The sequence below is a fragment of the Carya illinoinensis genome, chromosome 2 (genome assembly GCF_018687715.1).
Source record: "Carya illinoinensis cultivar Pawnee chromosome 2, C.illinoinensisPawnee_v1, whole genome shotgun sequence".
NCBI classification, from domain to species: Eukaryota; Viridiplantae; Streptophyta; class Magnoliopsida; order Fagales; family Juglandaceae; genus Carya; species Carya illinoinensis.
In genome coordinates, this window is record NC_056753.1 from 24,721,288 (window position 1) to 24,733,164 (window position 11,877).

At 36.5% G+C, this 11,877-nt stretch overlaps 2 protein-coding genes across 2 annotated transcripts; both read left to right on the forward strand.

The window, feature by feature from the left end:
* Positions 1-2,136: 2,136 nt before the first annotated feature.
* LOC122300461 (probable serine/threonine-protein kinase At1g54610) lies at positions 2,137-8,876 on the forward strand. Its single transcript, XM_043111133.1, has 7 exons — positions 2,137-3,035; positions 3,334-3,618; positions 3,757-4,074; positions 4,256-4,483; positions 5,596-5,696; positions 6,345-6,462; positions 8,207-8,876. Exons 1-7 carry the CDS (start codon positions 2,700-2,702, stop codon positions 8,492-8,494), a joined length of 1,674 nt encoding a protein of 557 aa, XP_042967067.1. The 5' UTR covers positions 2,137-2,699; the 3' UTR covers positions 8,495-8,876.
* LOC122300462 (basic proline-rich protein-like) lies at positions 8,490-11,877 on the forward strand. The gene is made up of 3 exons (XM_043111134.1): positions 8,490-8,630; positions 9,889-10,077; positions 11,378-11,877. Exons 2-3 carry the CDS (start codon positions 9,935-9,937, stop codon positions 11,628-11,630), a joined length of 396 nt encoding a protein of 131 aa, XP_042967068.1. The 5' UTR covers positions 8,490-8,630; positions 9,889-9,934; the 3' UTR covers positions 11,631-11,877.

The following is an 11,877-nucleotide window of genomic DNA, read 5'->3' on the forward strand; positions in this document are numbered from 1 at the left end:
GTTTTTCTCTCATAAAAAAAATTTCATTTAGTCAAGTAATATGGTATTTCGTGCGAAAAAAATATTAAGTATTTCAAAAATACAGATAATGGGTACTCTATCCAATTGCATGATGACATGTAATTAAAATATTTACATAAATATTATCGTTGACAATACATGTCCATACTTCAGAATTATCTAATAATTATTTAATTATAAATTCTTTAAACTTTAGAGGATTAATTGTAATATGGTATTGAAATTAATTAGAAATTGTCAAAACTTGTAAATTTTATAATAACTTTGTAACTTATCGGACCGTTTTGGAGGTCCCATAAAGTTACATATTGAAGTATGTTTTATTTTTATAAGTTACTCATTATCTAACTCTGATGATAGTTCAGTTGGTCAGATTTTGAGTTTGTTTTTTAATAGTCACCAATTCAAATCCTTTCAAGGTCACTAGAGGTTTACATAACCGTTAATTTTAGAACTCTATAAGATTAATCGACGTACGCACAAACTGGTCCGAATACCCACAGATATATATATATATATATATATATATATATATATATATAAACAAAACTCATTATCCATCCTGCTATACTAATCACATCTACTTAGAAATTATTTGGATAGTGGGATGAGGTGAGATGAGATGATTTTAAATAAAAGTTAAAAGTTGAAAAAATATTATTAAAATATTATTTTTTAATATTATTATTATTTTGAGATTTGAAAAAATTAAATTATTTATTATATTTTATGTAAGAATTTGTGAAAATTGCAATGATAATAAGAAAGTATTTATCGATTCAAAACAGACAGCCGTTTAAACTCCTAAATTGTCATTAATTCCAATGTTTTCTTTGTAAATCTTCATTAAAACCCACTCCGATCTAAACTAACACCATTGAAAAGGAAGATGAATCAAAGTATTGTCAACAGAAGCTCACCTACCATAACAACCTTGTCTCTTAAGTCTCTATCTGTCTGTCTTGTCGTTTCATTAACTCAAAAATCTTTATTAATTATAGATGACTAGTGGGTTAATGATGCTATAAAATCTCATTTAGTTTGCTAATTCCTTCAAAAAGCAAGTGAAATTATTTCCATTAATTGCCATGTCGGCACACACATTTGCTACTACATAATATGATGCTTCACCAGCTTAAAGCCTTTAGCTACGTTACTCTTTCTTTTCTTAAAAATTATTATTATTTTTACAATAAATTATTCTTTGTTAAAGATAGAATATATCCATCATTGTATTTGGTAACTTTTTAATATATCTCTCCCCTTCCCTCCCCCATTTGGTCTTTTTTTTTTTTTTTTGGTTTTTAATCATTGTACTATTAATAGAAGTGAGGTTTAATGGAAGTTAGGTAAGAGAAGGTTCAAAATCATTACAAACTTGGAAAATTTTATTTTAAAAAAAAAAAATTATATCATTTATTAGTATGAGATGCATTACGACTGTAAAGAGATTTTATAAAAATAAATTTATAAATTAATAGCTTAATATGATATTTTAGATATATTTTACAGTAAAAATAATTTTATAATTTAACGTATCAGATCAAATCATGATAATTTATAAATTATTTTTGTAGAATTTTTTTATGATTAAAATATTTTATTATTATTATTTTATTATCTCTTATGTATGGTATATAATATTATAAAGAAATTAGAATTTCTTAATTATAGTAAGTATGAAGTGGGTCAAATCTCAAAATCAAAGGCCCTTAATAAAAAAATAATGACAAAAAACCTAACTTTTAAAAAAAGGAAAGTCAGAAATTGAAGATAAACTGTCAAAGCAAAACTGGATGTATTTCTATTGTTTTTTTTTTTTTTTTGTTTGGAGACTTGAGTGTGGAACCCACGGCAACTTCCACACGCAACAGCCAATTACATTTCGCCACATTAAAACAATAAAACCGAACTACGACACACCGTATGGTATGTCGCGTGCTTTCTTCGACGTGGCGACAAATTATTGGACTTTGACGGTACACGCATGGAAGCTTCCCCTACAAAATACTACTCAATTGCAACCCCCCACCTTGGCGATCCCAACATGAGGAAGGCAACTTCACTGGCGAGTCCCACGTAATACGTATAGCTTCTTGGTCACATCAGTCAAAATATACAAGATATAAAGATGAGAGAGAGAGAGAGAGAGAGTGGGAGATCTCCGTAAATATCCCTCCTTTTTTATTTTCTCTCTTTCCAAACATTCTCTTACTACTACAGGGATGTTTGAATCCGAGGAAAGTCCAACTGGGTGCTAGCCCACTGTGCTAACTGAGATCCTCAGTCCCAAATCGGAAAAACGAAAAACACACACAGGGACACACAAAAAGCTAGTTTTATTTTAATTTACTGTTCCTCACTGCTTTTCCTTTTGAGAGTGTTTGTTGTTGTTGTTGTCGGTCTTCTTGTGTGATTATAGCTTGATTTGTTTGACTGTGCCACGGTTTGTGGGCAACTCCGAATCATTTCTCTCCGTTCCTTTTGTCTCGAAAAAGCTTCGGTCTCTTCAATTAGCGTATGCACATTCTTTGATCGAATCTAGCTCCCTTTTTTCTCCCATTAGGGTTTCTCTGTGTGTGCGTGTATGTGATTCTTTGGTTGGAGAGGTTCTGTTTGGATGGAGAGAAAGCGAGGGGAGGAATGTGGTGAGAGGATGAGTCGATGAGAGAGGGGGGATGGGGTGCGTGTTTGGGAGACAGGTGTCCGCGAAGCCGATCTCTGTAAAGAAGGAGAGCAAGCAGGAGAATGTCAGGGCTGAGAAAACTGAGGTTGAGGTTGGGGAGGCTCACAATGGTGGAAATGGAAAGGAGAACGACGAGGAGGATAAGAGCGCGCGCCCGCGTAAAAAGTCTTCGAGGCCGAGGCCAAATCCGCGGCTGAGTAATCCGCCGAAGCATTTGCAAGGCGAGCAGGTCGCCGCCGGCTGGCCATCTTGGCTCTCCGCGGTCGCCGGAGAAGCTATCAATGGCTGGACGCCCCGAAGGGCCGACACCTTCGAGAAGCTCGACAAGGTAATCCCTTCGATGCTACTACTTGGGTTCTCTTTTCTGATGTATAAGTTGAGGTGGTTTTATTTTTTGGGCGAGAAAATGTGTGGAGAGAAAAGGCAGCAAAATTATTGGTCTTTTGTTTCATTCACGTCGTTTGAATTTCATCAAATAAACTCTGTCCTAAAAAGATTAGGAATGTGGTTTACTCGAATAATTTAATGCCAGATAGTTAATTTAGGAATCTTTTTATTCTGATAAAGTAAGAAGGTATGGATGTCTCAGTCATTAAAGTCGTACTTGTATCTGTCATGACTATTAGATTGGGCAAGGCACATACAGTAATGTGTACAAAGCCAGGGATGCTTTGACGGGGAAGATTGTTGCATTGAAGAAGGTACGGTTTGACAATTTGGAGCCTGAGAGTGTAAAGTTCATGGCCAGAGAGATTCTCATCCTGCGCCGTTTAGATCATCCCAATGTGGTAAAATTGGAAGGTCTTGTGACTTCAAGGATGTCCTGTAGTTTATACCTTGTATTTGAATATATGGAGCACGATTTGGCTGGCCTTGCTGCAAGCCCCGGAATTAAGTTCACAGAATCTCAGGTATTAGCAATAATATTCTTTTGCCAGTTTTTGCTAGGACTAGTTGAAGATATATTTGCCTCGGATAACTGTTAGTCAGTTGCCCAGTTATCCTGAAGAGGTTGTTTCCTTATCTCATGTAAGTTATTGATATGGCAGGTCAAATGTTACATGCATCAGCTATTATCTGGGCTTGACCACTGTCACAAACGCCATGTCCTGCATCGTGATATAAAGGGGTCAAATCTTTTACTTGACAATGAAGGAGTACTTAAGATCGCTGATTTTGGATTGGCTTCCATATTCAATCCTAATCACAAGCAGCCTATGACCAGTAGGGTGGTTACCTTATGGTACCGACCTCCAGAACTTCTTCTTGGAGCTACTGATTATGGTGTAGGAGTGGACCTCTGGAGTGCTGGTTGCATTTTAGCAGAGTTGTTGGCTGGGAAGCCTATCATGCCTGGTCGCACAGAGGTAACCACTTGATGTTGGAATACATTTTGAAAATTCTTTTGTTGCTTCCTTCAATAGCTTTATGATGCTTTTGTTGGGCTCATTAATATCTTGGGGGTTTGTAGATTTGTTGCATTCTTGGTGTTATTTGAAGTTTCTTTTGTAACCAACTCTTGCTTATGCTGCTGCATATGTTACTCAGGTGGAGCAGCTTCACAAGATATTTAAGCTATGTGGTTCTCCATCTGAAGGGTATTGGAAAAAGTCAAAGTTGCCGCATGCAACCATATTTAAGCCCCAACAATCGTACAAGCGATGCATAGCAGAGACATTCAAAGATTTTCCACCATCATCTTTACCACTAATTGAGACCCTCCTTGCAATTGACCCAGCTGAACGTCAGACTGCCACTGCTGCATTGAGGAGTGAAGTGAGATTTTACATTCCACTAATATATTTAATCTTTCTTCATCTGCCTTTTATCAATGCGGTGAAGTGAGATTTTACATTTAGCTAATATATTTAATCTTCTTAATTTGCCCTTTTTAACTATTATTCCCTTTTGAGTCTTTTCAAAGTTGGCTTTTCTATGGCGGGTTTGCTCAAGAATATCAATGTTTCAAGATATCTTTGATTACTTACTAAAAAAAAGTTTCAACATGTACATGCCTAAAAATAATGCATAAGATGAGGTATAACATCTGATTGACAATAATAAGCTTGATAATATTATATATATATATGGAATGCATTAAAAATGTTCTCACCTTTTTCCTGTGACCGTTGCAACATCCATTATTAGAGGTGGTAATTGGAAAATGTGAGTCTCTGGGGGAAACTTACACTTCTTTTCATAATTAACTTCCTTTTGACGTTCTTTTTAATTTAACCATCTTCTGTTCCAGGTTTGTTTCAATTGTTAATTTGTAATGAGTAATGACAACTAAAATCTCTACGCTATTGAGAAAATCTAAAATACTATGAACTACAAAATGCTTTCAATAATGACTGCTAAACTTTGGTATTGGATAGATGAACCTAAGGGTCTAAAATCTATTTTGGCTACTTGAACGTAATCTGATTTCCTGGCATCAAGATTCTATTTGTAGTGTGTACCCTGGACTTAAGCCATCTGGTTGCATTAAGTCTTTTCTCCATTCTCAATTTCTTTTCTTCTTTAAAAGTCAACACAGGTAAAAAAAAAAAGAAAGGTCATGGATCAATGGCTGGATGCAAATGAGCTGAGCCAAGCCTAGCCAAGACAAGTATTTGGTCATGCCTATTTATTTCATTATTGTTTACTGATAAAAAAAAGAGAGTATTTGGCCATTCATTCTTTATTTAAGTTTGGTTGACTTGAGCTTATTCACATGCCTAAATGGGCATTTTCTTTAGCTGAAGCAATCATTTGTTCTTTTGTAGAATGGTATTTGATTTTTATTTTTTTTATAAATAGTATTCGATACTTTTACCTGTAAAGATACACAGAGATCCTCTATTTATTATTGCATATGTGACAGCGTGTTTTCTTTTTTGGGGCAGTTTTTCACAACCAAACCATATGCATGTGAGCCTTCTAGCCTTCCCAAATATCCTCCCAGCAAGGAGATGGATGCTAAGCTACGAGACGAAGAAGCTAGAAGGTAGATAACTTCAATCAATTTTAATTTTGGTTGAATTCTCGAAGTGCATGGATTTTAAGCTTTTATAATGTTGTTTGTGTTTGTTATGAAGTGCTGTCCAACTTTCTGAAAAACCATCAGGCAATGTCTGTAAGGAATTGAATAAAGTACAAGCATTGCTAAATTTTTCAACAATTTTCATATATAAGTTAATTTTGGTGCCTCTATAATAAGTTCTAAGGCACCATGGCATTTTCATGGAGAGTTCCTAATCTGATGAATGATTTTATTTTTTTGTTCTAATACTGTCTCAATTATTAGCCATTTCTTCTACTTATAAAAAAAAAAGATTATTAGCCATTTTTTCTTGTATCAGTTTATTGATTGGGAATAATACATTTCTCGCACTGAACTACCTCCACCATTTATTCATAGTTTTGGGTACTCATTGCAAAAGAGCTAATAATTTGGTGTGCAAGGTAAATTCTTTGTATTAGTTTCCAGATCATTTGAAAATTTATTCTCTTCATCTGCACTCCTATTTTTTAGCAAACATGAGTGTGTGATTGTCTAAATATATAGTAATGGTGTATTCTATTTTCTTCACCTACACCCCCAGTGCGCCCCAAAACTCTCAAATTCTAACCTAAATGATCTTCATGTATATAGATTGAGAGTTGCTGGTAAAGTTAATGCAGATGGTGTGAGAAGATCTCGTCAACGTGATCGAGCTGTAAGGGGAATTCCTGCTCCAGAAGCGAATGCTGAGCTTCAAGCCAATCTTGATGTATGTCAGATAAGTTTCCTCTTTCAGCAAATATATATATATATATATATCTTTTGATATGTATATGTATGTATCTTTCTAGCTTTTTTTTGGTCTGTAAGTCAACAATGCATAGTTGCTGAGGCCTAGTCATATTTACAGATCAAGTTTTTTGGCCAGATAACTTTCCATGATATTTATTGGATTAGGTTGCTTGGCAAAGAAAATATTACCTTCAAAACTAAGGAAGGAACTTTTTCAGATTTCTTTGATTATTGGCTGATTAGGTAGATGCATGTGGAGAAACCTGTGGATCTCCATAGTTGACACTATGTCTTCCTTTTTCCTCCCTCCTCTTTTCCCTTGTGCTTCAGGGAAAGCAATTTCAAACACTCGCAGATCCCCTCAAAAACAAAAGAGCCTGTTGTTAGCATATTGTTCACCAACGCCAATATGGGTGCCTATTATGGTCATTACCTAGCATAATATAAGTAAAAAGGGAACAACTGACTTCCATACCAATGAGGAGGAAGTTGGTGTGGGCTGAACCGTGCTGTTGTTTGAAGCAATGAAAGAAATTTGAACCTTTGGGAACTCATAATATGAGCTTGCTAGATGTCTGGAATTGCTGACCTGGTTCACAAAGATGAAGTTGCATGCCACTTACTGCATCTTACAGTCTTCTTGGGGTGGAATGATGCAAAATGGGGAAGCCTCCTAAATAGGGGGAAAACTCCTGTCAAAATTTGTTTTATGAACAAACTCTTGTTGTCATTTTCCGCTATAACTAATGATGCCCCAAATTTTAACTGGTGAACTGTATACGAGCATCTATATAAGCGAGCAATTTAGTTGTCTATAGCACAGGTTTTGAGTTTTCTTTAAATGGTCAAATTGAGATGCATAAATAATTATGTAAACAAACAGTTAGAAACAATACAACAGCTTTTTTCAATATCAGTCAATGGAAATCAGGGAAATGAGGAATATGTTTTTATAGGAAACACCATCCTTGCCAACATTCAAATGTCTCACATATCATTGTTGAATAAAGTGGATAAACTGTCGATGACCCACCTAGATTTGATGTGTATGGATATGTGGCAATTGACTGGTATTTGACCTACTAACAATGAATTGCAGGACATAACTTTTTGCTGGGGTCAAGATATATCATATCTAACATTATAGCATATGAACCAAGGATTTAATTATTTTTTGATAAAAAATTCTACGTGCAGTCACTTTTGCGTACTCTTTTGTGCACTCCATTGATATGATTGGTTGTGTATTATAAAAAATTGATCCAACCAATCATATCGGTGGAGTGCACATGTAGTACGCAAAAATGACTGTATATAGCATTGCTTTATTTTTTTTATTAGTAAGCATTTAATTATCGGATTAAACTTTTTGATCAGTAAATAAATTAAAGGCAAGAATACGAAACACATAAAGGATGTGCCAGGGTAGGTGTCGAGTAATTACCAAATTAACTAGTCAGCAACGTACACTAAGTTCTGGGATGTAGATTAGAACAACTTTGTTTTCAGCCGTTCTTACTGATTTTGACCCTTGTGTACATAGTGCCTCCCTCTCTCTCTCTCACAATGCTGCAGAATATGTTAGTTATAAATGTTTCTCACCCTGCAGTTTTTAGTCCGCTTTGAGGCCCTTATTATTAAACTTCACAACTAAAGCCATTGGTGTTTACTTCCAATTGATTAGTTTTGTAACACTATTTTTATGTTACTTCTTATTCCAGAGGAGGCGTCTAATAACACATGCAAATGCAAAGAGCAAGAGCGAGAAATTTCCTCCTCCACACCAAGATGGAACACTTGGCTATCCTTTGGGTTCTTCGCATCATATTGATCCTGTTTTTGATACTTCTGAAATTCCATTCAGTTCTACACACTTCTTGTATTCAAAACCATCTATCCAAACTTGGTCTGGCCCATTGGTGGACACTGCTGCTGGTGGTGCTCCGAGAAGAAAGAAACATACTGCTGGCGATGGTCGGGCGCAGTCAAGATCATCAAAAAAAAGATAAGTTCTGCTCGGATCAAAGGGACACAGGCATGTAATATAGACTTGATGTATTTGTGAGAATATTCATGAGGCTGCAAATGCTGCTGATCCAGTCCTTAAATTCTGAGCCGGGAAAGCCGATTAAATTGAATACAGAGGTAATATATATACCGTCATCCAGTTTTCACATTTCTTGTTCTATTTTTGTATTGCGAGAGGCTTCTCAAAGTTGTATATGTTCTATATTAGTTCCCTCTTTGAGCTGAAATACTCTATTAGGTCAGTTAAAATTCTAATAAATTTGCTTTGGGAAACCTTAAATGGTTTTTTTATTTTTCTTTATACCTTGGTTACTTGTCAAGATTGAACTATATTTTCCAATGTGCAAGCATTTTTTTATTTTATTTTTTATTGTCATTCCTCAATGCGATCTTGCTTTCAGGTTGTTCATATAACAAATATATCAGTTAATCCTTTTTTCGAACTGTTCTCTCTCTTTTTAGGGGTGAAATTGGACTTTTAATGATCACATGATTGCCCCCTCAACATTTACTCATTTATTTACCTCAATCGATCCCGTCCATTCATTTGCATAACGCTACACATTCAATGAAACCAAACCAATTATATGATCATATGTACTCGACTTAGCACAATGGTGCTGAAGTCTTATGCAATTTTCAAGAATATTTGGTGACAACTACGTATGAATGATGCTGAAATATTCACATGAGAAACAATATTGGCAATCTTGGATGTGCAAGCTTGGCAACTCCTTTGAAAAAAGTGAGTTAAGCTGAAACTCATGTGAAAATAATATTTTTTTAATAATGGACATCATTTAAAAAAAAAAAGAAAAAAGTAAATGTGCTGAATTTGCAGACTCTAAATTAGATTTAGCATTATTTATATACAAAGCTATCAAATCAGAGCACTTGACCATGACAGTCTTCTCACCTTGACACTTTGTGGTTAGCCACACCACGTCCTAATCAATATCTAAATCCAAATATCCACTCATGCATTTGGGTCGTTGAGTATTTTTGAAAGAAGAGACGGTAATTTTAGCCAATTTTAAAAATCGCATTGGAAATTTTCTTTGCCTATTTACCTTGTTATCCTTCTTGCTTCTTCTCTACGAAAGTGTAGTCCTCAAAGAATGGTAGGTGCAAGGGGGAGCAGGTGCTGGGTTTGACAGGCAGCTTGGGAAGCCAAGAACCTTGTAGAATCGCATTACTCCCACGTGTTTTGCGCAAACCATCATTCAAGTTTATCAATATAATATGCATTAATTTTAGAGCCTCTACAAACTCAAGCACCATGAACTCCTTATCTCTGATGCTTTGTTTCTTGCTTCCCTACGTTGCTGTCTCCTAAGTTGACATACAAAAACACTCTCAAAACTTTGTTTTGCAGCAAGTTTTTACTGCATCGGCTGGGGTGTTGGACTTTCAGGAATTGAATGAGACCACCGCCTCCTGGTGGACCGGGTGGTCCAGGTGGGCCTCCTGGACCTGGACCTGCCGGCCCTCCGGCTCCATGGCCTAGACCGCCGGGCTTTGTGGATGGCTTGTTCAGTGGATTATGCAGCACCATATCTTCTTGGTACGTCCCAATTCTATTCCATATGTACTCTTATGTCAATAGAACAATTGAATATGTTTCGACGGAACTTTTTGACCTTTTTTAACGTTGTTTTCCGCCCTTTCTCCAAGTTGGCTGAGCGGTACAAGATTGCTTATGTCAATGTTAATCTGATTTTTCTCGTCAGAAAACTATGAACAAACAAACACGTACTAGAAAATACAGTTGAGAGGCCATGTTTTCAAGCTTCTTTCAACATGAACGTTTAGCAATGCAAGTAGATTGCGTTTTTAGCCATGAAAATTACCAATATATTTAACCATATATAACAATTACCAATATTGTTCATCTTGAATTTTATTATTCTAAGTAGGGGTGCTACTAGTCCTATATGGGCGGTAGCCACCCATCCCACACCCCATCCCTGCCTAGGCAGAGTGACCATCCGCATCCACCTACCGGGGCGGGCGGATTGATGCCATCCGGCCACCCCATCCAACAACACATTTTTCACCAAAAAAAAAAAAAAAAGACCAAAAAAGTCGCATATATGTAAGAAAAATCGTACAAACTCAACAAAAAGTTTCAACAAAGTTACAAATCCCTCAGATCTTCATAAATCTTCAGATTTGTGCATAGACTAACAAGCCATGGCCTTGGTCACGGTTGAATTTATGGATCCACAGTAACGACCGTGGTCTTGGGCCATAGAGACCCACGGTAAGCTGTAGTCTTATAATTGTAGACTCATAACTCGTGACCCTTAAAAACGGAGAAAGAAGAAGACAAAGAGGAGGAGGAGAAGAGAAATGAGAGAAAAGAAAGGATGATGAATGTCCATTGTGAATGTCCATTGAGGCGTGAAAGGAATGAGGAGAAGAGAAGATGAGAGAAGATAAAGAGGAAGGGAGGACGATGAGGAAAGAGAGAAACAAGAGGAGAGAGTAGAATTACGTATTTATATTCAGTTTTTTTTTTTAAATTAATATATATACATATATGGGTTGGGTTAACAGGTGGAACCTGGCCGGCGGGACCAAGGCCCAGCTCGACACCCACCCCTACCTCTGTACATGGGCGGGTGCTCACCCATCCGCCCCCTGATGCGGGGTGCAACTTGCCTACCATAGCCCCTATACCTAACTCTAAGCTATATGGGTACCTAGCCCTTATACCTAACTCTTAAGCTATACAAATTGACGTGGTAGATTTTAATTGTCTTTAGATGAAAACGACTTAAAATGTGACATGCAAACTAGTATGACTAGGAATGATGAAACTTAAAAATGAATAATATCAGCACTTCTTTTTTGTTTTGCAGTTTCTACTTTATATGTTGTTGTTGGTTGTTACAAGATTGCTTTGGTAGTCCACCTGGCCCTCCGGCAGGCCCACCAGCTCCTCCTCCCAATTCTACTGGGCCACCTCCTCCACTTGGTCCCCTCGGACCGCCTCCGCCTTCACCTCCTGGGCCTCCGTTGGCACCACTTGGTCCACCTGCACCGCTTGGACCTCCTGGACCCCCTGGTGCCCCATTTGGTCCACCCGGACCTCCTGGACCACCACCTCCTTAACGTTATAAATTTCATGTATTAAATTTCTATGCATATGTATCCAAATATATAGTCATTGAACTACTCGTTTTTCAATTTCACTCTTGTTAAGGGTGATAGATGTTCGCTCATGGCATGTAATGGTAAAATCTATATAACAAAAAATGTATTCTATAGATAAAAATGCAACAAAAAATGTTAATCCAACTAAGAATCCATTTTGGTCTTTTTGGAATACATACATCTATGCAATGGTAGTTGTGAATTA

Bases quoted from the DNA above. Each gene is read 5' to 3' on its own strand.
- LOC122300461 (XM_043111133.1), top strand. From the start codon at position 2,700: ATGGGGTGCGTGTTTGGGAGACAGGTGTCCGCGAAGCCGATCTCTGTA. The intron at 4,075-4,255 runs GTAACCACTTGA...TATGTTACTCAG, and splicing joins TCATGCCTGGTCGCACAGAG to GTGGAGCAGCTTCACAAGAT. The intron at 5,697-6,344 runs GTAGATAACTTC...TCATGTATATAG, and splicing joins CGAGACGAAGAAGCTAGAAG to ATTGAGAGTTGCTGGTAAAG.
- LOC122300462 (XM_043111134.1), top strand. From the start codon at position 9,935: ATGAGACCACCGCCTCCTGGTGGACCGGGTGGTCCAGGTGGGCCTCCT. The intron at 10,078-11,377 runs GTACGTCCCAAT...TTTGTTTTGCAG, and splicing joins TGCAGCACCATATCTTCTTG to TTTCTACTTTATATGTTGTT.